The sequence below is a fragment of the Eschscholzia californica genome, unplaced genomic scaffold (assembly GCF_041429995.1).
Source record: "Eschscholzia californica isolate CP2 unplaced genomic scaffold, dmEscCali1.0.p SCAF_1, whole genome shotgun sequence".
NCBI classification, from domain to species: domain Eukaryota; kingdom Viridiplantae; phylum Streptophyta; class Magnoliopsida; order Ranunculales; family Papaveraceae; genus Eschscholzia; species Eschscholzia californica.
In genome coordinates this window covers 60,548,966-60,575,415 of record NW_028238198.1, presented here as the reverse complement: position 1 = coordinate 60,575,415, position 26,450 = coordinate 60,548,966, and the positions used below count along the sequence as shown (strand labels likewise).

The window sequence follows — 26,450 nt, the reverse complement described above, 5'->3', positions numbered from 1 at the left end:
AAAGAAAATTGAAGTCTCTCTCTCTCTCAATAAAATAACTAATTTAAGAAAAAAAAATGAAACAAAAAAAATAAACAATAAGTAGAATACCAATAAGTTAGGGTATTCAGCATATATCAATAATAAATATGGAACGTCGGGTGGCATATTTGGGGAGAACGCCTAAAACAATATTATGGGCACCTATAGAAGCGTTGGGTTAAAATTTCGTCAAATTTGATTGATACAATTGTTCGCGCCATAGGACACTAGATTTACCCTAGAATTGAAGTTCAATGAAGAAAAAGTGAAGAACTCCAGTTGAAATTTAAGTAAAACTCCTCTTATTTTCACCATAAATACTTGAAATCTGAGTAGAAAATAGAAAATTTCAAAACCCTTGCTATCAATTCAAATCTGAATAGAATTCACTAGAAAATCTTCTTATCTTTCTTGTCCTAAACGAATCCTAGAGAGGGAGAGAGATAGGTTTCAATTTAGAAATTACAGAAACTACATAAACATATTTAGAAATTACAGAAACTAATCTACGAAAACTAATCATTCTTGCCCTAAAATCAATCCAGAAATTACCTCAAAACTAACAGAGAGAGACGAATGGAGAGAGAGGAATTGAGTTTAATCAATCTTGCTCTAAAATTCTTTCTTTCTAAACCGACGAATTGCCCTAAAATTCTTCCTTTCTAAACCGACGAATTGAGAAAGACAGGAATATAGAAACGGCGAAAGAAAAGAAATATCAGAGAGAGTTTTTTTTTTTCCTTTTTTTTTCCCTTTTCTCTCTCTTTTCTTTATACGGGTTATTTATATATATACGGGTTATTTCTTTTTTTACAATTTCGATTTTATTCTTTTCTTTGTTTTTTAAGTAAGTTATATATAATTCTAAGGACCATATCATAAATTAAGAGAAGGACTTTTAGACAATATCCCTTATTAAAAAAGAGACCATAAAAGAAGAAAAAATAACAATCGTTTCTTTCTAACTCTAACAACACCATTCTTATCCTCTTCAACAATCTGTTGTAGCTCAACACTCAACTCACCAGGCTTCAAGATCACCTCTCCACTGCTTGACACATTGTTGGAAAGCCAATCAGCAGTAATATTTAGCTCCCTGTAAACATTAAGGACATCACAGCTACAAGAATTTTGACTATAAATTCGTGGCAAACTACAAGAAATTTACCTGTATTTCTGTGGGAGAATCCCGAAAAATATAGTAAATTTCGTATGTTTGCCACGAAATTAGGTTACCTTCGCTTTGACCACGAATATATTTCATGAAATCTTATTTGATTCTCCCAAACTACAAAACCGAAAACACAAAAAAATAAAAAATAAAAATTAGTGTTTTACCTCATTAATATCATTAGTTTTAACTATAGAAACCCATTATAAAATTAAGTGGAGATTGAGTGGTTTTATATATCCTCCTCTATCTAGGACGTGAGAAATAAAATAACGTAGCAATGGAGGTTGTTGTTTACTTGTAGTAATTGTAAAAGAATAATAGTAAGATAGTTTTAATTTGCAAAATTTGTTTTTGCATATAGAAGTTGCTAAATCAAAAATTAAAAAAGAAAGATGGTGAGAAGAATAAGATAATGATCACGACTCTCCTTACTAACCCAAGTTCAATAAACCAAGAAATCCACCTCCTCTGGGAATCGAACCTGGGACTTCCAGAGTTTTGGGGTTTATGTCAACATTATCGACCACTTGGCTACCAAATGTTGACACGTGATCTCTTTGTTATGTATGACCAAAGGCAAGAAAGTGTTAGAAACATCATAAAACACAGGTGATACATCAAGATTTTTTAAGAGAGTAATTTACAAGGAAAGCCTAGTTTCACTTAGGTTGTATTTGTTTTTTTTATTTGTGTCTGAATCTGAATTGGTTGAATCTGAATTGACTGAACCAAATTGGTTGAATTTGAATTCGAAATTAAGTCCAATTTCTTCTCTCTCTCTCTCTCTAAAAAAAACTACTGAGATTTCTGAGTTCTCAACAATTTCAAAATTAAGTCCAATTTCTTCACAAACTTTTTTCTCTCTTCTCTCTCTCCTCATCAAATTAAACTTATAGAAACAAAATGATCAAAAGAACAAAAAATTCTAATAAAACTGATAAAGAATGAAAAGTTTTCCAGCAATCGATCCTTAGAATATTTTGATGAGTACGTAAAGTACTCTACTTTTAGATTTTATTTTATAGTATTTACGTGTTAATTTTGGTAGAATTAATAAAGTTACAAAAACTGGTTTTTGTAAGAAACTCCCAAAACATAAAGAAATTATTCACTATAAGATTATATCTATATAACAAAACAGAGTGGGTTTGTAATGACTGGGACAAAATAAATGCTCCTATTGCTGAAATGGAGAGACATGTGTTTATTGACTAGGACAACATGTGTATCTCGTGGTGACTAAGATGTATCTCGTGATGACTAGGATGTTTCCCATTAATTTCATCATTACTTATATTTCTCTACAACCATTAATCTAATTTTAATCTGACCCGTTCCAAGAGATCAACATCCACAATCGACTCAAATCCTTTCATCTTCAACCGTGACCTGCCAAAACCTTTTCATTTTCCAAATCCATTACTCTCCATCTTCAACCGTGACCTGCCAAAACCTTTTCCTTTTCCATTTCCATTTCCATTACTCTCCATCTTCTATCTCTCTATCTACACTTTGGTGCAAGTTACTGTTCTTCGTTCTTTTGTGTCCTAGGTTTTGTTCTCCCATCCCTCTTGTTTTCTGTTGTTTTATTGCAGCAGATATAGCATAATTTGGTGCAAGGTATGGTCTTTTTTGTTTTCATCACGTTTTGTCCAATTCAAGTCGATATTAGGTAGCAAATTTCATATGAAATGTTAAAACTGTATATTTAGGTCTATTTCAGGAATTCAGGGTATCAAGTAGATATTAAGTTATCTAATTCCCAAGTAGATATTAAGTAGCCAATGGAGGATTCTTCCAAATGGAGTGTTTTTGAAATGTTAAAACCGTATATTTAAATCTATTTCAGGTATTCAGAGTATCTTCTTCCTAAACTGAGAAACATGGATTTAAAGATCTCGACATCTCTTAGGTATGATTTTCTGTTTGAATTTGGGTTTATTATTTTGTCCATGTTTCTCAAGTCACATAGATAGCCCAATTTCAATGTCCAACCGATATTTTCCAATTGTATTTCCTTTTTACTTATGTGTAGAGTTACTGCCATTATTCCTATACTACTTACAAGGTAAAATCAGAAGAAAAGCCACCAATCATCCAATTGTATGTTATTTTGTGTACCTTAACTGTTTGATAAAAGGTCTCTATAATAATTTTTTGGGAGGTTTCATTATATATTTATGCTTTAATCTTTGTTATTAATACGCAATGTGTGTTTCATCAATTTAAGATCCTTATTATTGTCGAATTTGTTATGGTAAAATCTACATCCGAGTATCAAACAAAATCCGGTGAGTTTCATAATTTAATTTTATCAACTTACGTCTCTCATTTTTTCATCAAAATTTGCACTTTTCTTACTTTAAAGTTCCTTATGTATGAAATCATGGCATTCATTTGATTGCACTTTTCTTACTTTAAAGTTCCTTATATTTTTTTAAATTTTGTACGGTTAATTGATTAATACTTTCGTTATAAAGTTTTTGTTGATTTTGCCCTAATCTTTTGAAGTGATAGTTTCATCTTACTGTACTTAAACTAATTAGTTTTGAGAGATTGATTACATATCAAGTAATTGGGATAATTTAGATCGATTCTGTGTTATTGCTTTCATTTCTATTATATGTAACTTCAGTGTTACTTCTTCTGGTGTTTTTCTCTTGATTTTATTATTTAAATAGTAGTAATGATTTTTTTTTTCAGTCTCTAACACAAACTTTTCATTGCTAACTTTCGCTCTATATAATGGTAAAATGCAAATGATAATTCTTTCACAGATACAGTATGCTGAATAATCTAATGTGGAGACGATTTTCTTGAAGTTTCCAACAATATGTGAAGAACTTCCTGTAAAATTAACATAGTATAACTTTTCATAGTTTGGTCATTGTCAGACACTTTTCAAGATTATCGCTTGATTATATCATTTAAATTTCCCGTCTTCATAGTTTGGTCATTTTCAGACAGTTTTCTTATATCTTGGAAGCAATTGCAACTTTAGCTGAATAAGGAGTTGCAGCAAAGAATATAATCTTTCATTCGAAGGTAAAACAATTCAAAACATGTTGTTTTCTCTTTCTGCAGATTATCATTTTGAATTGTTTCATATTGTTCATTGAGTTTGATTATCATTTCGTTTAGTTAACTGTTTTCTCTCTTCGAACGGGTAATTAGATAAATATGTTTCGAGGTGGATTGGCATTAGCGTCTATTTTTCATGTATTATAGGAGCAAAAATGTTTGGTATGGGGTTTTTGGTATATACTAATATTTACCAAAGATACATTGTGGGTTTTCACTTGTTCCACATTCAAGTGAAGATGTGGATTAACTTCTTCGCAAAATACAGTCTACCACATGTCTAAAAGAATTTTCTTAAGTGAGTTATTCCCAACTGAAACCGAGTAGATACCTACTCTAACTATACTGTGGGTATGTTCAAATTTCAAGTAATCGAGCAACTTCGGCATTCTCTTTTTTATTTGCATCTTTTGGGTGCTTTTACTTGGATCTTCTGGGTGTTGTGAGAAATTAAGAAGATAAGAACTACTTTACGACCCAAGCGATAGGTGATTATGACTGCTTAGTAGTTTCACGTGTGTATTGATTCTTCCTTTATGTTTAATGCCAAAACTTAGAATGGTACTCCAGTATATAACACTAATACCAATGATTGAGTACCCATTAAATTTACCAGTCTGGTAGCACTTCGTATACTTCGTTTCTTACTCCATCCATGCTTCTCTCTTGTAGCACTTCGAAGTCTTGCACAACTACTACCTCCACCACTTCACGTTTCTAATTCAATTTTCTTGTATTCTGCATTGTTCTTTTCAACATCTTCATTCAAATTTGTCATCTTCTTTGCAATTTCTCTATTGGCAAGTCAAACCATTCTTCTTTGACCTGAGTTTGAATCATCAGTTGCTAACAGTGTGGCAAAGACTGAGTTGTTTGTTATGGAAAAAGTAGAAAAAACAATGATATAGCTTGAGAAGCCCAGATTTCACATTAAGTAATGCAAGAGCCTTTCTATATGGATCTTCTGTAGAGAATTGAATTACTGTTAACACAATCAGGTTTAGTTTTCTGCCTCTCGCAGGTATTTGGTTCATATTCCAGCACTCTACTAGGGAAGAGTTTGATCTATACATAAAATACACAGATCAAGAAGATAGTTACCATCCTGTTAGAAGTGAGCTCAATGATTTGGCAGTGTTTACCAGATTTGTAGTGAAGCTAAAAGGACCTAATCCAAAAGTGACCATCCTGTTCCCGCACACTCTGCTAAAACACGCCTCTCACCAGACAAGCCCACAATGCCGATAACCTCTTTACCTGAAATGGAGTCTGCATTTAGCCTGTACTTCTTATTACTATTTTATGAATTTTTTAATGTTAAAGTACTTAGTGTTGTATGTAAGGACATATCTTTCCGATCGGTCTATATGAACACATTTTTTTGCATTATGTTAGTTTTTACAAATCACATTGATATGAGCTATCTGAACTCAATTGCTAGCAATATAATGGTATTTCACTCGACCATGTTTCTTTGTAAGTCTCAACAGTGAAGTATTAGTTTTCATTTTATTGAAATTCTTTTTTTGAATCACATTTATGGATAGTAATTCAATTTATTTCAACTTGAGTATCTTCTTTTCCTAAGTTCAAGTTATTGATATTTTAATGGCTTTCGAGGAAAGCATGTTCTGGATCATTTTGAAACTGATTAAAAGTTGTTGTAGACCTTCGTAATATTTTGAACTATTGAAGTCACACTATATAAGTTTTGTCATCTTGAACAACAAAGAGCCTTTGAAATTGCCCTGAAGAACATGGAGACATGGAGTTCATCTTACGCTGAAAATTCACTTCTTAATATTGCGATTTAAAGATCTCGAGAGACAACTATAAAGTCAAGAAAGAAAAGAGATGAAATAAAACTAAAGCAAAATGTGTTTACTAAAAAATTCGCAATCGTGTAAAGTACTTAATAAAATTCACCGTGCCGGAGGCACGGGCTATACCTAGTATATAAATATTTCAAGGGGCTAAGCTATAAAGAGTAAACATAGGTGGGTCATATTCCAAATCAAATTAAATGGGCACTTAATTTGGTCCGGAGGGAAGGAGATTGTTGCTGAAGTGGGCGAGGCAAGAAAATATTGGCTTTAGATGTCGGATCCACCATGGACGATGATGTCATCCCCCTCCTCGCATGCAGTGGAGAATTAAATCTAACGTTGGAACCTAATTTTTTTTTTTGTTGAAAGCAAATACATTAATTTAAGAGTCTATTACAATATCCAATTAAAAAGAAAAACATAAACAGTAAACAAAGTAATACAACAAAATACAGAAATGAGGGATTGCATAAAATAACTTCGTGTAGTGGATCGTCCTTCATTCTGTAGCTTATACTTCTTGCAGCTCTTCAAGAGGATGATGTGTAAATTGGTCTTGAGATTTCTTCCGATAGATTGAAAGATGAAACTAGTACCTACCTTCCTGTAACATTGGAGATGGATTAAACAGACACCCGAAGTTCCAGAGCGAAACAAGGACATCTATAAGGTGGAACCAAATGATGGTTCCGAGATATCCCGCCAGTATTCTCCATATGCAGAGACCATATCCGTTCGAGTTCCACAAAGTAGAATTTGATCAGACACCTGGTAAATGGGATCGCCGTCATAGCCCGAGTATAAATACTCAGCTAATCCGACAAAAGATCGCAAATGAGTTGCGACAAGGGGTGGAAGTGAGCATGTTAAGGACCTTGGATAAGTAGTTAAATCTATTCGAAAATCAAACACGAAAGAATTCGACAGAGATTGAGCTGAAACATAAGAGACAAAAGGTGGGCTACTAAGATGGACATGCCTATGTGAATCGAAATGTCTTCCTGGGTCGAAAGGTAAGTTAATACTAATATTAAATCTCTTATAAGACATACGATATGAGCTCATGATCCATAAGGTTAAGCGATGGATCCAATTAAACATGAAATGATTACATACGTGATAACCTTTATTGGAGATGAAAAATAAGATGATAGGAGGTGGTTTAAAGTTAGAGTAAGATTCAGTTGAAATAGAAGAGAAATTGGAACCTACGGTATGATCATCGATTAACCTGAGTGGGATGAAAACCACCAACCGATGTTTACCTATAAGCTTGACCTCTAAAGATACACATCTGAAAGTCGAGAGATGCAGAAACATAGATAAGAATGTGACAGTATGGTTGCCGCCAGATCTCGAGCTCACCAAATTCAACAGAAAATGCAAAAAGCTATTCATGACACCAAGAAAGCTATTCATGACACTACCAATAAGAGCTAGAATAAGACCTATATAAAAGAATGGATTCCAACAGACAAAAAAGGGAACAGATAACATCATATGGAATCACATGCAAGATAAGGTTAAAGTGATATGAAACTAGTATACCTAAAGAAATCAAAACCAAAGCTTAGAGTTAAAGAGAAACTTCCCTGTTGTGTGTGATTTGGGACGATGATGAGGTTAGTCGTTGATGTTGGCTTTGCAATAGGTCGAAGCCTTTTTTTTGCCTGTCACCGAATCAAAGATGGGTACTGGATGCGAAGAGCCTCTCCCAAGTTGGATCGAGCTTTCTTTGCTACAAACCGAAGCCCTAGTCGGAAATTACTTTGATTGGGTTTGTTGTGACGAACTGGCAAAAGAAACCCACTTAACCGTTTTTTTCTTTTGGGGTAGTAAGTTAATTGATTGTTCCTGTTGTGCTTATTGATGGTAGTTAGGTGGAAAGAGGTGTTGCATGTGTGGTCAGATGAGTAGCCATGGCAGATTTGGTGATGGTTGTTCTTGGTTTAGGGTTTGAATGGGGTTTTGGCCGAAGTGTATTTTGGGGCTTTTTCTGTAGAAATAGAAGTATCACTGTGAGTGTTGTGGATCTGCAAATAGTAGTAAAAGCTTGGCAACAGGTGATGTGTGGTAGTAGTTGGCTTGAATCTAAGAGAAGGGTTAGGGTTTGCGATGGAAAGGAAGAGAGAAAAACAAGAGCGTTTTCTCTCTCCTCAAAAAATCGCCACCTTGTAGTGTTTACTGCTTGTTCTTCATTGTAACCTTGTGAAAGTATTACTTTAGATCACGTTGGAACCTAATTGGAAGGGAAGGTTTCCAATGTAGAGAATGGTTGATTAAGTAAAACAAATTATACGTAATAATCTGTCATAGTAAGGTTTCTTTTTTCTTAAAAGAGAAAATATTGTGTTTTTACCGCCAATTAATAGGTATTATGAATGATTAAATGGAAAGAGTATTTTATTATTAGGAAAGATTAAATCTGAAGGCTAGGATTTGAATTGAAGCGATACGAACGGCTGTGATTAAATGGAAAAGGACTCCATTAGAAATGCTTAAGGATTTCTAAACAATATAGATAATTAAATAAGGATGTTTGTCCCAGTCAGCATTTTCCCTTCTGTTTTATTATATAAATTGATGTTTAACAGACAAATTGACAAGTATTTTAAGCATTTTAGAATATGTTGTTGGCACGATGTTAATACAATGAGCAAACTTCAAAATGTTTTCTGTATTTTTATAGTTGTTACCATCAAAATCCAGATTTTGTGTCTTACAAAAATTGATTGGTGTTTTAAGCATTTTAAATTTGTTGTAGAAACAATGTTGATTCAACGACCAAACTCGAAAATGCTTGCTCCAAAAAAACTCGTTCACATTTTGATCTTCCATACATGTTTCTCTCACCTGTGTTTTTTTCTACATATTCACTTAGTGATTGTGTTTTTTAACTTGTATAAATATTTTCTGCAATGATGATTTTTTGGTTGCACTTCCTTGGTTGATGTTTGCAATTCCTAACTTGCTATCAACATCTTCTTAGATGTTTATGTTTTTGCAATTATGCTTTGAGCACGAAACTATTATTAGCAATAAAGATTTAATTACTTCATTTGTCGTCCTTCTCTCTACAAGTGCATTAATGTTCCAAACAATTTCAAATATGTTTTAGGTATACCAAGGGTTTGGTTTCTTTTATTAAGTTGCTCTCTAATAGTTTTTATTTGTTTGGGACATATTTTAAAATGTTACTGTGGGGTTTCAGAATAATAATCAAATTGTGAAATAGTGACAACTTTTATGCTTGTGTCCAAGTTTGCATGCTATATGTTTTCGGAAAATTTCTGAAGCTGATAACAATGTTATAATTGTCCTATGCAACGAACCATTTGCTGCCGTAAAGTGGAAAAAAAGGAAAAAATGAGAAGGAAATAGAGGTGGTTGAAGGAGAGAGGAAAAACATCCTTGGGATAAAAAAGTTGTCCAAATTAAATGTACCTTAAAGTCGGGCTAGAAGAAACTTGCACAAAGAAAACGGGCAGAATTGACAACTTCAACGAAGATTGGAAAATTAATGAAAATAATTGTTTTTGTGTGAACAAAACTCAAAATGTTTTGGATTCTTAGAGTGGGATTTCTGCTGCAACTACATGTTTATAGATGTTGGATTTTGTTGTAAGGAAATTTGCAGAAGCTTTTGCCATAAGCTTCTTTTGTTTATTGCAAAACCGAAAAAAACAAGAGCAAATTTGATTTCACTTTGAACAAACTGAGATGTGTCAGAAGTATTTTGATGTGTTGTATTTGTCAATATGATTTGTCCGATAATAGTGTTCTGTTTTATTTTCTTTTTTTATTTACAAAAAAATGGATTTTATCTTCAAACAAAATCGGAAATGTCAATAAAAATGACTAAATAAATAAAACATTTTCGAGTTTGCTCGTTGCATGAACATTGTTTCTAATTTTTTTTTTTTAAATGTTTAAAACATCAAGCAATTTTTTTTAAGGCACAAAATCTGGATTTTGGTGGTAACATCTATAAATATAAATAAAACATTTTTAAGTTTGCTCGTTGTATAAATCGTACTAACGACATATTTTAAAATGTTTTAGTATTTCATGGTGGCTTTTAATGTTTATAATTTTTCACAAAATTGATGGATATTCCAGTGCATATTTTGCATTGTTGTAAGTAAATTATGTTTTGTTGTGAACATTTTAAGAAATGTCATAGTCTAGTTTTGCACGGTGAGTTGTTTATTGAAAAATATTTATCAGCATTTATCATTAATTGTTTACATATTTGTGATTGCTCTAAGTTGATTCGTAGTTGTTGTTAACATTTTTCAAGATGTCGTGAACATAATTAAAAATGTTCAGTATTTCATGGTAACTATTAATGTTGTTAACTTTTCACAACATTGAGGCTTATTCTGTTGCATATTTTGATTTGTTTTCAGCACTGGTTATTATTTGTTTGCATACTTGTGATTGCTCTAAGTTATTTGGTATTGGTTACTAGTAGTATGCTCAATGTAATAAGAGATTTGATTATGCTTAAGCAAATACAAAATTGTTCTAAAATAGGGTTTTTCTGTTACTTACAAACTAGAAAACAAAAGAGCAATTTATATGTTGCTTAGAGCAATGTGATATTTGTCGGAATTAATCCGATATGTGTTGTATATAATCATTATCTACAACTCTTGGAAGAAATTGAATATATGAATACAAAAACGATGTTTCTCATGGCCTTTTTGTAATGTTTTGTGGAACTTCGATAATGTTGAAACCATTATCAGATGAGTAAACAACAAAATTTCAAGTATTAATAACAAAAAATTTGTAACAAAAATGTTTACAAAGTTCTCCAATCTCCTTTGAATCCTATTATCTTCAAGGATCAAGAATGTCATTTCTGTCCTTTTTCCCTGAGTCACTTCTTTCTTTTATGATTTCAACTCCCCACCTTCTTTCTTTTATAATTTCTTTCTCCGACTTGAATCTCCTTATCATCTGACTTTCCTTTTCCATTGTTCACAGTAAACGCACCTTTGCATAGGACATTTAAAATCATGTTAGCATCACAATCAGCAAGGGCATCGACATTCTAATATCTATTCCAAACATATATTAATTTGTGAAAGCAATGAAATCATTTTCAACCAATTTTTGACACGCAAACACAATTATATTAAAAGTCTAGACATTTACTAAAATGTTCACATCATATATAGAATGACACGGGGCACTCATAAATATGCAAACAAATTTATTATATTTGTTGGAAAATAATTTATCCACCAAACAACTGATTATGGAAAAATAGAACATTTTTTAAAATGTCTAAAATAAATTTATTGAAATCGACCTTAAACATTCAAACAGTTAAACATTACTGTAGTGAAAAATTATCCACCTTAAGTTCCACAACTAAATGCTAAAGCATTTTAAAAAATGTTCGTAACAACATAAGTTATGTCTAAGATCTCGAAAAAATGTGTCCCATTGTGATTTCCAAAAGACATCTCAAAATATGTTCACAACAAATATTTTACTCACTGGTAACCATAAAAATTATGCAAACATATTTTCATTATTGCTGAAAAATGTTTTCCACCATAAACTCAACAAGCAAAACTAGGATGTAACATTCTAGAATATGTTCAAACCAAGTCATAGTTTAGTAAATGCAACGAAGAATATGCAACGGAAAAAATATAAAATCTGTGAAAAGTTATGAACCTTAAGACAAATATGAACCAACTAAAACCAACCCAAAATATGCAAACATATTTGAAACCGTGCTGAAATTTTTTTTCCACCATATCACATGCAAAATTAGACTGCAACATTATATAAAATGCCTAAAACAAAACATAATTTAGTGAAGAGCCAAGAAAAGTCGAAGAAAAGTTTAGAGCGAGAAGTCGAGAAGAGTTAAGAAAAGTGGAGATTACCCACTTGAACCACTGCCTTCTCTTCAATCTCGACCTTTTTTCCCTCGTACAGCAACAGTTGTGTCCTTGCACCAGACAAAATCCCAATTGTCATTACATTCAGAAACATTAAACAATCAGAAACATACAAGAATGAACATTTAACTATATGTCGTAGACATAAAGATTTATAAATATTGCAACTGAATATATCCAAACACCTCATTTTGATGTTTCTACGTATAAGAAACTTATAGGTTCACACATATATAGATGCTTACATATAAAAAACTTAAAGGTTCACACATTTTAAAAATATTCTAAAATTATGAATGAAATGCTAGATCTTAAAAAATATTTCATTCCAAAAACTCTAGATTTTTTCCCAAAGAAAACCCTAATAATCTTCAACAGATTGCAACTTTTGACAAAAAACCCTAAATTCCTCAAAAAAAATCCTAAGAAAAAAACTCTAATAGTCTTTCTCTTTTTAAAAACCTGACATAATCCACTTCTTATCAAACTAATGCTACAGATCTTGCAAAAAACCTGACATAATCCACTTCTCTTTCTAGAAATCGATGCTTGTTTGAAGTCGTTTCAATTCTAGATTTTGTTTGAGGGATCCAAACTGATGCTAACAAATCTTGCAAAATGGAGAGTATGAGTCGAGAAATTTAGAGAGAGAAGTAGAAGATTTAAGCCGGTTCAGAGAAAGTAGAGATGCTCTGTGTTTCACTCGAAATTTTGAGAGGAAAGAAGGAGCTTTAAGCTTCTTCAACAATTTGTAGAGGGGGAACATTTTTTTTGTTTCTGGTTTTTGTAGAGAGAATGATAATATCAAAAGGTGTTTGAGAGAAAAGATGGAGATTTGATCTTAAAATTGATTTTCAGAGAGAGAGAGAGAAAATGGGTTTTTTAGAGAAAGAGAGTGAGAATATGAAAGATTTTTTTTTTGGCTAAGAGTAAAGGGTTTGAGTCTTGGGTTAATAACCCAATCTGACTTGATGGGATTGCTCAAAATTTTGGGCGGGAAATTTGGGAGGAAAAAAAGAGCCAGGATAGTATTGTCTCTTATTTATGAAAATGAGAGTAATGTGGTACTTTTACAAAGTGGGTTTTTTCTCATTATTATTTAGGATTGGGCCTGATTATCTTTAACTTCCCCATTTTAGGGCCTTATAATTATCTTTTTCTTGTTACTTCAAAAAATTCTACTACTTCATTTTTCAACATGTTTGACCTACAATCTTCTATGACTTGTTTTCCCTGTTACAACTGTAGTGGTCGTGAAATGTGGGTTTTCGTTTTCGTATGACCGCTAAGTTCCGTTTTACCAAATATTGGTTTCTTCAAATAACAAGATCTTCTTTAGCAGGAGAAAAGGTTTTTTAGGAGAGAGAAGGAGCCGTGACGTCAGCAGGCGATTCTCTCCTCCTTTCCACCTTCGTATCCAAACTACAAACCCTAGCAACGACATCCTCAATCTCTCTTCATCCACCATTCAGCTTCTAACGTCCAACAACAATTAATAGCTTCAACTACCTCCTCCATTTCAATTCACCAACGACAAACCAAATCATCACATTGAGCCACGCGAAGATCAATCGTCCAAGATCACAAACCCTAAAAATTGGGGAAAACCTGGGATTCGTTTTTCAAGGGAGAATAATCACATCTAGCTAAGCTCAATAAAGACAAAAATCAACACGTTGCAACCAATCCCAAGAACAAGAACGGCGTCAACCAACACGTAAAGGTAAACCCTAACGTTTCCTCTTCCTTTAGCGCGGTTTTCATTTACTCCGCCGTTTTTTTGGTCTGTCGCCCTAGTTTTGAGGTCAGTTTCCATTCTCCCCTACTTCATGTCGTCAGCCACTATAACCCTAGTTGAGTAGACAGATTGGAAGTGCAGTTGATTCTCGAGGATTCTGCATGCATAGCAATGATTCTAATATGGCCGGATGTGTTTGTCCTCTCTCTCCTTCCTCTCCTATATTTAACCTCGACTATGAGTGCCTCTGATATCCATCATCTGGTTCTCATAATACTATCTCTTCTCATTTCAATGGCTGCTTAGTACTCTCTTGCCACTCATGGTAAACTCACTTTGAAATTCGCTAAACTTTCTTCCAAGCAAGAACTTCAACCGATCAATCAGGGTTTCATAGGAAGGTGGGTTTGTCCTTATGATGTTGGGCTGACTTTTATCAAGAAGATGCTTTTTCCTCAGTCCAGATTCTTCAGGGACTGTGATTATTATCCTTCAGAGGGTCCTGTTAATACATTCATCATCAAGCCTAAATGCCAATTTGTGATGGATGCATTGAACTTTGGTCGACCATGGGTGCTGAGAGGTATGCTTCTGGTCCTCAAGGTTGTAGAATTTCCTCTTACTGAGCCCACAGATGATCTATTCTATGAACCCATGCGTTGCACTCTTTACAATGTTCCTCAGGCCATACAGAATCGTGAGGATTTCGACTTTATATTCAGTTGTATGGGTAAGATCATTAGTATTAAGCCTCGTAACTTTGGTCAGGTTAATAACAATACTGTGCGAGTTCATTTTCTTTATGATATTTGAACCCCTCTCCTTGCTGTGATTAATCCTATCTTCACTGATGGAGAGAAGAAGATCAAGATTAGCTATCAGAAATTTCCTGGGGCTATATGCCAATTATGTCGTATCATTGAGCATCCTATTAGCAACTGTCCTATCTTTGATAACTCCTCAGATGGTGAGAATAGTTCCAACAATGATCAAATGGAGGATATCTTAGTGGATCTGAATGTGGAAGCTCATGAACCTCATTTGTTGTTGGCCCCTCCTACATCTCCTGTTCAGGGAGTGATCCCACCTCATCTTCTTTTTCCTTCTTCGGGTAAGAGAATTCGAGATCATCCCAAACCTTCTTCAGAGAGCAACTCTATCGTATGTGATTATAATTCTTTCGAAGACACTCCTATGATAGAGAACTTGGAAGTGAGGAGGCTGCTTCAAGAGTCATTGCTATTAGATTAGAGCTTGAACATCATTATGCATGCAGGTGAAAGGGATGAAGCTGCACTTTCCATCTCGTCTTCTCACTGACTTGGCTTCACTTGTGCTTGGGGAGTAGGGATCAGTCGTGTCTACTTTTTAGTGTTGTGGGTCTGTTGTTGTGTTTCTTTTAGTTTCTTGTTATGTCCTATGGTTGTAGTAGAAGTTAGAGTCTGTTTTCATTCTGCATAGACTCGTGGTCTTTCTGGACTCTTTTTGGTGTTTTATTTGAAGGAGTCTAAGCTGGAGTGGTACTAGACACTCCAGTCTTCGTCCCTTTCTTTTGTTGTTGGGTCTGAGAATGAGGACAGACTTGGTGTTCTACCTTTATGTTCTTACTTTATGTCTGGTTATATAATCTTAGTTTTTGTTTTCTTATTTCTTTCTTGTCTCGCTTAGTTCTTATTATATTTAGTGTTGTTTCTTCTGTTAGCATTAGTTATCTTTTCATTGTGTTCTTCTCCTTTTAAATCTCTTCTGTTCTTGGTTGTCTTATTCTTGCTTTCTAGTAGTGTTTAGTCTTCGGCGTTTAGCTCCTAGAGTAGAGAGTAAGTTTTGATTTGAACTTAGGTCAGTGAGTGTCTTCCTTAGAGGGTTAGAACGAAGATTGGAGTGGTCTGCTTAGGCGGAGATAAGTGCATTGACCTTTTGAGGGTGCCCCTAGATGTTAGGTATTGTTTAGAGGCCATTTTAGGTTAACCTTTTGTGAGTGCCTCTAGATTGCAAGCTTAGTTTTGGGGTTCCATTAGGCGTCCTCTTAATTAGGGCCTTAAATTTGCAGTTTAGTTTAGGGACCCTCCTTAGTTGTCCTTTTTCAGGGTGCCTCTAGAACAGTGTTGTTCGGTGCTAGTCTTCGGTTAGTTAAAAGCTTGGTTTGATCTTTTGTCCGTAGGTGCCTCTAGATTGCAGTAATAGTTGTAGGTACCTCTAGTACGGTGTTTGATCTGAGTGGGGTGTATGTAGAGGTTTTTGGGTTTTCACTGGTTAGTTAGTGATTTTACCAGTCTCTGGCTAGTTTATAGGATTAGTTTAGGGGCCTTTCTGAGGTGCCTTTAAGTGGTGAGTGGTTTATTTTGTCGGTTTTGGTGGTGTGTGGTCTTTTAGCCTTTTAGTTTGGAGTTGCTTTAATTCCCTTTCCTCTAGACATAATGGACCTAACGATTCTAGCTTGGAATGTGAGAGGGTGCAATAACTTTGTTAATCGTAAGCAGCTTCTCAGACTGATTAAAGATCACAACCCTGACATCATTTTTTTGTCCGAAACTAAATGCATGAATGTGAACATAGACCAAATGCTAAATACTCATAATATTTACAACAAACACATCATTGAACCAGTTAATAAAGCAGGAGGGCTAGGCCTTTTCTGGAATTCCAACTATGACATGGAGATTATATATGCAGATCATAACATGATTCACGTTCAGAGCACTCAGGCAGTCTCTGGTAGTAAAAGTTATCTCACTGGTTTCTATGGGTGTCCTTATAAAAATAATAAGATGAAACCTTGGGATAAACTAGCTCACTTGGTTCCTAAAGATGATACTCCTTGGATTGTCATTGGGGATCTCAACTGTATTCTTGATCCTTCTGAGAAGTCAGGAGGTCAACCAGCTCATCTTCCCACTATCCAACAACATAAGAATATTATCAATAATCTAGGCCTTCATGATCTAGGTTTTATTGGTTATCCGTTTACCTGGACTAATAGACAATTTGCATGAAATTTGATTGAAGAACGGCTTGATAGAGCAGTGGCTAGCTATAATTGGCTCATCAGTTACCCTCATTCTAGGATTAATCATCTGGACACTCTTGGTTCTGATCATGACCCTATTCTGCTATCCACCAATAATCAGTCTAATCTTGGCCGCAAACCCTTCAAATTCATTCGCACTTGGATGTCTCATCCCAATTGTGCTAGCTTCATCAAATCAAATTGGCTTTCCATCCCTAACCCAATCCATTCCAAGCTTAATTTTCTGGCCATTAAGCTCTCTAAATAGAACAAAGAAGTTTTTGGTAATCTTGACAAAAACATCAAACAGCTTACCCACAATCTTCAGAGGATTAAAAATGCTGAAGAATTCAGAATCACTTACTCTCAAATAGAAAATCTTCTTCTTCAGCAAGAGAGTTTATGGAAGGAAAAATCCAGAATAGCTAACATCAACTTAGGTGATAGAAACATCCAATATTTTCATGCCAAGGCCACCACTAGACTGCGTAAGAATAAGATTCTGGCCATTAAGAGGAACGATAATACCTGGGCTAATGATGAAACTGAAATAGCAACGATTTTCTCTAACCATATTCAGCAGATTTCCACTACAGCGGGATTTACGATGTCCACTAATCTTAAGGATTGCTTCTTCCCTCAAATCTCAGATGTTCAGAATGAGTCGCTCACTGTGCTTCCTAATTATGACGAGATTAGAATAGCCACTTTTGCTCTTAAACCTGGTGCGGCTCCTGGTCCAGATGGTTTCCCTCCGCATTTCTACCAGACTAATTGGGAGACAGTCAAGGATGACATACAGTTGATGGTGTCATCTTTCTTTCATAATGCTACTCTTCCAGCTATTTCTAATCACACTCATATCTGCCTTCTTCCCAAAACTAAAACCCCTCAAACGCCAGCTGACTACCGGCCTATTAGCTTACTTAACACCACATATAAAATCATTACCAAAATCCTAGCCAATAGACTGAAACCCATTCTGGCTGAGATAATCTCTCCTTTTCAAGGAGCCTATGTTCCAGGTAGGCAAATTACTGATAATATTATCATCAGTCAAGAACTCATTCATTCTTTCAAAAAAGTTAAGGGCGCCAAAAGCTACTTCGGTCTGAAGTTGGACATGTCTAAAGCTTTTGACAGAATAGAATGGAGTTATCTGAATAAGGTAATGAACTTGATGGGGTTCTCTAGCACTTGGATCAATCTCATCCAAACCTGCATCACCTCTAGTTCAATGGCGGTTCTCATCAATGGACGTCCGGGCAACACTTTCAATGTGAGTAGGGGTATTAGGCAGGGCGATCCTCTCTCTCCTTTTCTTTTTGCCATTGCGATGGAAGGTCTTAGTCGTCGTTTAGAGAAGAATCACAACGAGTCCTCTTTCATTGGCTTTCCCATTCGTCACTCGAACCTCCCTATTAAACATCTACTCTTCGCTGACGACTGTATCATTTTCGGGCAAAACTCTGTAGAGAATATTTACAATCTGAAACAGATTCTTAAGGATTTCAGCGAGGCCTCTGGTCAGATGATTAATTATGCTAAATCGAACATCTTTTTCTCTAAAAACTCGCATCTGAAATTCAAACGGATGATTATCAGAGAACTTAAAGTTCATCAGTCGTCATCTGGGGATAAATACCTGGGAACCAAGCTTTTTATTGATCGTAACAAGAAACAAGCTTTCAATTCCCTCATTATTCAAATTAAGAATAAACTTGCCAAGTGGCAAACTCACCTTCTTTCGCAAGCTGGCCGCTTGGTAGTCATCTCAACTATCGCTGCGGCTGTTCCCCGATACCAAATGCAGTGCTTTGCCCTTCCCAAAGGCATTAGTGACAGCATTAAGTCTATTCAAAGGACTTATTGGTGGGAAAATCCAAAACCTTCCATACTATCAACTGGAATTCGATTTGCAGACCTCGCAATCAGGGTGGCCTGGGTCTGCGTCTTCCTAAGCTCGATAATCAAGCTTTTCTGCACAAGCTTAACTGGCGAATCGTCAATAACCCGGAAGCTATATGGGTTCAAGTACTTAAAGGAAAATACTTTCATAACTCTCATAAACCAACGCAGCCCAAGAATCATCATTCTTGGCCTTGGAAATCTATTTCCAAATACCATCATAATCTTGACAGCCTTGTTTTTTGGAGTATCAATAAATGTGAGCATATCAATATTTGGACTGACTATTGGATACCTAATCATCCACCACCAATCACTAATGATAGAGGTTGTTCATTCGAGATGGTATCTCAACTTATTACGAATGGTACTTGGAACTTAAATTTAATAAATTTGTGTTTTAACAATTATATTTACAGCTCTATTCTTAGCATTAACCTTAATCCTAACGAAGAGGATAAAGCCATATGGACATTGACTAAAACAGGTAATTTCTCTCTTAAATTCATGTATAATTTTCTTCGAAACCAGACCATTTATAATAATCAAAACCAGATGGACTGGTTCTTTATATGGAACATGAATACCATTCCTCAGATTAAACTATTTCTTTGGAAATGCTGCACTAATAGCCTACCAGTAAGAGCAAAGATTGGTAAATTCATTGGCAATAATTACTCATGTGTTAATTGTAACGAAGAGGAGACACTTGATCATGTTATGCTGCACTGCTCTTTTGCTAAAGCAATATGGTTCAACTTCAATATTAAAACGGATACTATCAATACTACTACTCAGTGGATTCAGCAATGGAAACCACGGGAAGAAGAAACAATTAAACTTTATGCTAAAATTCTATGGTTCCTGTGGAAAGCCAGATGCGAAAACTGCTTTACTACGAATAAACAAAATCCTTTACAAATAATAGAAAGGATTATCAACACCTCGACGACTGCACTAAGAATTGAGTCTAGTATCATCAAGAAATGTAAGGAAAAAACAAATACCCAAACATGGAGACCTCCATCGACACCGTATATAAAGATTAATGTAGATGCTTCATTTGTCAGTCTTAATGAACAGGCGGGAATTGGTTATACGAGATGCAGAGGCTAACTACATAATACCAGTGGCAGATATTGTTCGAGGACAACATGCGGAAGAATGCGAAAGCTTAGCAATATTATCTAGTCTCAAAGGTGCTTTGCAACTTCAAATTCCGTACGTGCACTTAGAAAGTGATAATCAAGCAATAATATTAGCGCTCAACGGCAAGGGAGTAAATCTTCACTGGCAAACACAAAGAATTATCCAACAGATTAAAGACATCACCGACAAATTTACAGGAACTATATTCACTCATATATCCCGTAATTGTAACACTTATGCTGATGCATTAGTTAAATGGGGTCGTACCCATGGTCATAAGAAAACTTGGCATGATGTTCTCTCTTTATTTTCGAATTTCTAGTCGGTTTGTAATAGACTCTGGTTTAATAGTAATACCTTTCATAAAAAAAAATAGATCTTCTTTAGCAAAGCAGCATACTAAATCCTTTTTGTATTGCTGATTCCCAAGGCTTTGCCCCCACAGTTAGGACTCATCCCATGCAGGACAACTACTCCTAGATTTTCATTTACCTGAAACGAGTTCTTTCTTATGAACAGACTGCTAACTTTCAACTCATTAAGGATCTTGCATTTTCACCTCATAAAAATTGATGCCTTATTATAGTGGGTAGCATCATATCTAGTATCAAGCATCGATAGACTCCGAATTGTTGCTAGACGTGATTGATCGTCTACTAGGGTTTCCCTTCTCTCTCTAATAAGTGTACTGTAATTCTTGTAAATTATGGTCCTTATATCAGTGCTAGCTCTTGATTGCACCACCGGGAACCCAGAATAATATAGAAACAGAGAAATAAGTCATGGGAGTTTACATTTCATGGTTCTCTTTAGGTTAGATTATATGTTTTTTTTTTTGAAATAGTGAGATTATATGTTGACAAAGCTTGACATGTCTTATTAGTTATTAGTTTAACTCACTACCATCAGTAACTACTATGAAGTTTGAGTACTTACGTTGGAAACTACAGGTTGGTGGGTCTGGTTCTTTTGTAGAAGCTCCCCACACGCCAAGAGATAGTGACTTTTCTCCTGGACAACCTATACAATCGAATCAATCTTCAGGAAGCCTGGGTGTTATTGGCCGAAGAAGTGTCACGGACCTTGGTGCAATTGGTGATAACCTAAGTGCCTCAACTCCAAACTCTGAGGAGTGCATGATCAGTTGCACAAATTGCAGATGCTTGAAGCTGCCTTTTACAGGCTTCGTCAGCCCAGTGACTCAGAACGTGCAAAAACCTACGTTCCAGTATGAATCTCTCCTTCTTTAACCTTCAGCTAACCATTTATTTCATGTTGTTCCTCTGGTTATGATTTGAGTTCACTTTAACTCTGTCTGGTCTTGATTAAGCCAGAGTCTGGGTTGAAATAGGAAACTTCCTTTCTCTAAGTTATAGAGAGATAAACGATAAGCGAATACCGACTTTATCAGTAATTCCTTCTTTCGGATTAACCGAGATAGACAAAAGATAATGGAGTCGAGGCGAGAATATATTCTCTTTCCTTAAGACATTTTACACCCCCGTAACAGTACCAAACGTTAGGGTGTATGCCCTCGGGATACAACGATTATCCTTTCAGAATTTTAAGATAGTACTTCTATATTCTGAAAGTGGGCGAACCTTCGTAAATAATATGAACTCTTGAGACGAATAGATCTTCGAGACACTCGAATACTTCTCTCTTCCTTTTCTAGATATACTAGAATACTTCCCAATCAAATACTGTTTGTTAGAAGAGTTTCTAGATATACTAGAGTACTTCCCAATCAGATACTGATCGTTAGAAGAGAAGGGAAGAAGGGAATGACTTCGATCTTCTAGACGCTTTAAATCACTTCACTCAAAAACTTATTTCTTCCTTTTTCTAGATATTCTAGGCAAACCAGAACCTCTAGAATTACTTCTCAATCAGATATTCTAGGCAAACCAGAACCTCTAATTGTTAGAAGAGAAGAGAAGAAGAGAAGAGAATGAATTGATGTGAATTGGAATAGATTTGGATGGTTATTTAGGAATTAAATAGGTATAAAGTGTCTTTTGGGGTTAAAGGATGTATCCCTTCGGAAGGGTGGACTAAACTGGGATAATAACTGAAATTGTAGGTTGAAATGTGGACCGTCAGATTTCTCTAAAAAGCTCGGTTGGAACGCCAACCATCCGATGGATCATTCTGTCCCGAAATTGTCCCGATGCAGACTAGAGAAATGGTCGTTGGATTGACATCTAAAGAAATCCCGAAAGTAGCCCACCGCGCAGAGGACGCCCACCGTTGGATCAGCGATGATCCAACGAATCTGGTCCGTGACTGAAGCTAGCCCGACACATCTAAACGCGGGCCGTCAGATATTGTTCAAATAGCGCGGTGTGAACGCGAACCGTCCAGATCTGGATGTGTTCGCTTCGCTCAAATGGCCCTCAATCCGACTTGGCCGGTTTGACGTTTCAGTCCCTAATTTCACCGATTTTCGTCCAAACTTTAAACTTAAATTTCTCATTCATCTGGAATTGGATTCGAGTCATTCTTGGCTCTAAATTGAAGAGCTCGATGAGCCGAACGCAATGGCGCATTCCGTTTCAGAGTTTGACGAGTCGGGTCAAGCCAAAATTGACTCCGATTCCAACAATCCCCCACATGAATGAAAATTCGAGGTTTACAAGGACGACAGTGAACTTATCATCTTGAACTGAGTCCTGGAAATTGTAAACCTGACTAGCTATCACACAGCTAATCCCTTACCTACTTAATTAGGTTCTCGGTTGTGTTCATTTCGGCCCTGAACAATCCCGAATACATGTGTGCTTTAGAGAAGTCGGCCTAGAAGACCTTCCCACGAAACCGGCATCAATTCACACACATATAGGCTATCCGTAATAAGGAATCCTGCTATACCTCACGTTAGAATCAAGTTCTAAGTTTTCGGATTCATTAAAAGCTTAATGCTTAGCCTCTCACTGCAGGCAACACTGTTTTAATCCTAGGAATGGGTAAGAGATAAAAATCTCTTACAGTGTTACTGTCGAGTCAGGATATAGCTTCAGTTGCTCTTTGAACCTAGATCGTGGAATCTCCAGTCATCTAGGTAGGGTTTCACCATGCCTTTACTCATTTACTTTAGGCGTTTTTGCCACATTCCCCTTGATGATGCAATTTTTGTTTGGATTTACACCCTTCTACTAGTGTTTATAGCGGAATTAAGACATCTAATGTCTACACTATTATTCCCAGGATCACATGCATAAGCCTATGATAATCATTAATTAATACTAGAAAGATAAATACCTTATTCGCTAGTTTTCCCTCGAACCTTTCCAATTGCTTATGAGAAGACCAAGAGCTTCAAGCGTAGCTCCTCTACTTGGGACACGAGCAATCAATTTGATCTCCTACCTTGTTGTATAGCTAGCACACCAATGGTGGTTGGAAGAAGAACTCCTTTCTTCTTGACTAGATAGATAGTTAATGGGAATCAGCTCACTTTCTCCTCTCTACTTGATGTGGTAGAGTAAGAAAGCTTAGAGAGAAATTCCACACCTTATTCTCTGCCCTAAGAGTGTTTATATAGAACCCTAATAAGAATCCACCTCCTTTTAGGTTTCCTAAAACACCTTTTAGAATAAGATTTAGGAAAATTATCGAAAATAGCAACTAGTTGATATTTTCTCAATTCCCTAAGGAGATGACGTCCAAACAAAGCCAAAATTGGCAGATTTAATGTTCATAACATAAGGAAACGTCCCTCCAAAAATCAGCCCAATTTGAGCCCTAAAAGTGCCCGAATCGGCCTAGGCCCAAAACCCCGTTTTTGGGCCTTTTGTACTATCTTTGCCTAATTCCTTTTTAGGCCTATGAGATATGTTTATGGGACACTCCCATGATAATATCTCACTCCCACTAGTCATATCCTAGATCAATTTGTCACTCTTATGTGTAGCCCGTTGTAGGATCCGATCGAAGTTAGCCGCGAATTACTTCGTAATTCGACGATCGTAGTTGGTCTCTAGCTACAACTCTACGATCCCTAAATCAATCGGACTTGATGATCTTTCACATCAATTGTCCTATCCGACAAATTGTTCGCATGTCACCTTGGTCGAAGGACATCTCCTTCAACTCCTTCAGACTCCCACTTGGACTTAGAACAAGTACAATGCTCGATTCCCATGTCACTTAGTATCCCATCTGATACGTCACGTCATTCAGACTTTCTTGATCTCGAGTACAACTGTCAAAATAAATGATTAACTTTTAATCCATTTGAGCACGGCCATGCATTTTCAGTTGTTGCTCGTCAAGTGGCCCGAGGACACTGCATCCTAACATGGTTAGGAGGACATAATCCATTCTTGCGCTCCCACTCAACTTCATGTCTATCCTGTCCTTCCCAGTATCCGTTTTTATAACCTCCTTTTACGGCGCGGCGTTTAACGGAACCAAAGTCAGACATTCCTTACATAAGATGAGCTGAGCACTTATGTTTTGAGGAATCTCTTCAATCTTGTCTTTATGAGAAGTTTGACGATTTCATCATTCTTTGGATGAACTTCTCATGTTGAGGTTTATTCCAGCGTATAATCCTTATTATGCACTCACGTAGTCGAATCGAATACACTATTCCTATAGCCCATGAAACTGCGCGATCCCATCGACTCCCGTACTAGTCTTCGTGAGTCATTGTTGTCCATGCAATGACCTGGACTAGGGAATTGATAATGAATCACTCCAAGTTCACTTAGTAGGGTTTCATTCATCAGATCATGTATCTGACAAGCCTACTCGGAGCGTTTTCTTTATCGTGTGGACTGTCTCTTAAAATACCAAACCAAATTTTAAGGACAAAATAAAATTCCTTTTATTCTATTTATCGAATGTAAGTAATTAGGCACATAAACTCCTTTATGAATCCAAATTACATTTGTTGCCATTCCCCAATGCGCTTTATACCAATGTCCCTCATGTGTGAATCATGTTTGGGTTGAGGTAACGGTTTGGTCAACGGATCTGCAACGTTGTCATCCGTATGAACCTTGCAAATTACCACATCTTTTCTTTCTATGATTTCTCTAATCAAGTGGTACTTCCTTTGGATATGTTTGGATTTTTGGTGCGCTCTTGGTTCCTTGGCTTGGGCTATTGCTCCGTTGTTGTCACAATAGAGAGTTACGCCCTCTTCTATGCCAGATACGACACCAAGTTCTATCATGAACTTCTTGATCCAAACTCCTTCCTTTGCAGCTTCCGAGGCCGCTAGGTATTCTGCTTCAGTGGTAGAGTCTGTAACTGTGCTCTGCTTGGAAGTTTTCCAACATATCGCTCCTCCATTCAGACAGTAGACGAACCCAGATTGTGATTTGAAGTCGTCTCTATCCGTTTGAAAGCTTGCATCCACATGGCCTACAACCTTTAGTGTATCTTCCCCGCCATATACCAGGAAATGATCCTTAGTCCTTTTCAGGTACTTTAGGATATTCTTGGCAGCGTGCCAGTGCGCTTGGCCTGGATTTGATTGGTAACGGCTGCACATGCTCAAAGCATATGAGACGTCTGGGCGAGTGCAGATCATGGCGTACATGATTGATCCTATTGCCGAAGCATAGAGTACCTTCATCATGTGTGCTAGCTCATCAAGGCTCTTAGGACATTGATTTTTGCTAAGCACAATACCATGTGACATGGGAAGGAATCCTCTTTTGGAGTTTGTCATCTTGAACCGTTGAAGAATCTTATCTATATAAGTTTCTTGACTAAGTACGATACCCCTCCTTGATCTATCTCTATAGATCTTGATTCCTAATATGTATTCTGCCTCCCCTAGGTCCTTCATAGAGAAGCATTTCCGAAGCCAGACTTTAACTGATTCCATCATCGGAATATTGTTTCCTATGATTAATATGTCATCGACATAAAGGACTAAGAAAACTAGGTTGCTCCCACTAACCTTCTTGTAAACACAAGATTCTTCTGCATTCTTGAGAAATCCAAATTCTTTGATTTTTCTCGTCGAATCGAAGATTCCAACTCCGGCTTGCTTGCTTGAGTCCATAAATGGATTTCTTAAGCTTGCAAACTTTTCCAGCATTGTTGGAATCTACAAAACCTTCGGGTTATGTCATGTACACATCCTCTTCCAAGTGTCCGTTCAGGAAGGCGGTTTTGACATCCATTTGCCAAATCTCATAATCATAATGAGCTGCAATTGCTAGAATGATCCGAATGGATTTAAGCATTGCGACAGGTGAAAAGGTTTCATCATAGTCCATACCATGAATCTGTTTGTATCCTTTTGCCACGAGTCTAGCTTTGAAAACGCTAACGTTTCCATCCTTGCCAGTTTTTACTTTAAAAACCCATTTGCATCCGATTGGTGTTGCTCCATCTGGCAAATCGATCAAGTTCCATACTTGATTTTCTGACATAGAATCCATTTCCGATCTCATGGCCTTTAGCCATTTTTCGGAGTCGAGGCTCGTCATAGCTTGGTTGTAGGTACTCGGCTCATTATCTTCTAACAGTAGGATATCTGTTTTCTGAGATAATTCCTGGAGCCTTTGAGATCTACGAGGGGCCTGAGCAACTTTTGGAGTGTTCTCAACTATTTGAGATGTCTCCTGCGAATTTAATTCGACTTGAGCGGAAGGTACTA

The 26,450-nt window shown here is 36.1% G+C and overlaps 2 protein-coding genes and 1 long non-coding RNA gene across 3 annotated transcripts; all 3 read left to right on the top strand.

Moving 5' to 3' along the window:
* Nucleotides 1-2,518: 2,518 nt before the first annotated feature.
* Nucleotides 2,519-5,665, top strand: LOC147567969 (uncharacterized). Its single transcript, XR_015238006.1, has 3 exons — nucleotides 2,519-2,815; nucleotides 3,045-4,240; nucleotides 5,281-5,665. It is a non-coding gene; the product is annotated as an uncharacterized LOC147567969 (long non-coding RNA).
* Nucleotides 5,666-16,181: 10,516 nt separating this feature from the next.
* LOC147567968 (uncharacterized) lies at nucleotides 16,182-16,757 on the top strand. The gene has a single exon (XM_086658789.1). It carries the CDS (start codon nucleotides 16,182-16,184, stop codon nucleotides 16,755-16,757), a length of 576 nt encoding a protein of 191 aa, XP_086514915.1.
* Nucleotides 16,758-17,378: 621 nt separating this feature from the next.
* LOC147567967 (uncharacterized) lies at nucleotides 17,379-21,078 on the top strand. The gene is made up of 5 exons (XM_086658784.1): nucleotides 17,379-17,939; nucleotides 18,270-18,805; nucleotides 19,099-19,539; nucleotides 19,763-20,123; nucleotides 20,779-21,078. The coding sequence occupies exons 1-5, from the start codon at nucleotides 17,379-17,381 to the stop codon at nucleotides 21,076-21,078; spliced, it is 2,199 nt and encodes a 732-aa protein (XP_086514910.1).
* Nucleotides 21,079-26,450: the final 5,372 nt, after the last annotated feature.

Coding starts and splice junctions, on each gene's coding strand:
- LOC147567968 (XM_086658789.1), top strand. CDS start 16,182: ATGGACCTAACGATTCTAGCTTGGAATGTGAGAGGGTGCAATAACTTT.
- LOC147567967 (XM_086658784.1), top strand. CDS start 17,379: ATGTCCACTAATCTTAAGGATTGCTTCTTCCCTCAAATCTCAGATGTT. Junction 17,940..18,269: donor AATGGAGTTATCTGAATAAG/GTAATGAACTTG, acceptor AATCTGAAACAG/ATTCTTAAGGATTTCAGCGA. Junction 20,124..20,778: donor ATAAGAAAACTTGGCATGAT/GTTCTCTCTTTA, acceptor TGGAAACTACAG/GTTGGTGGGTCTGGTTCTTT.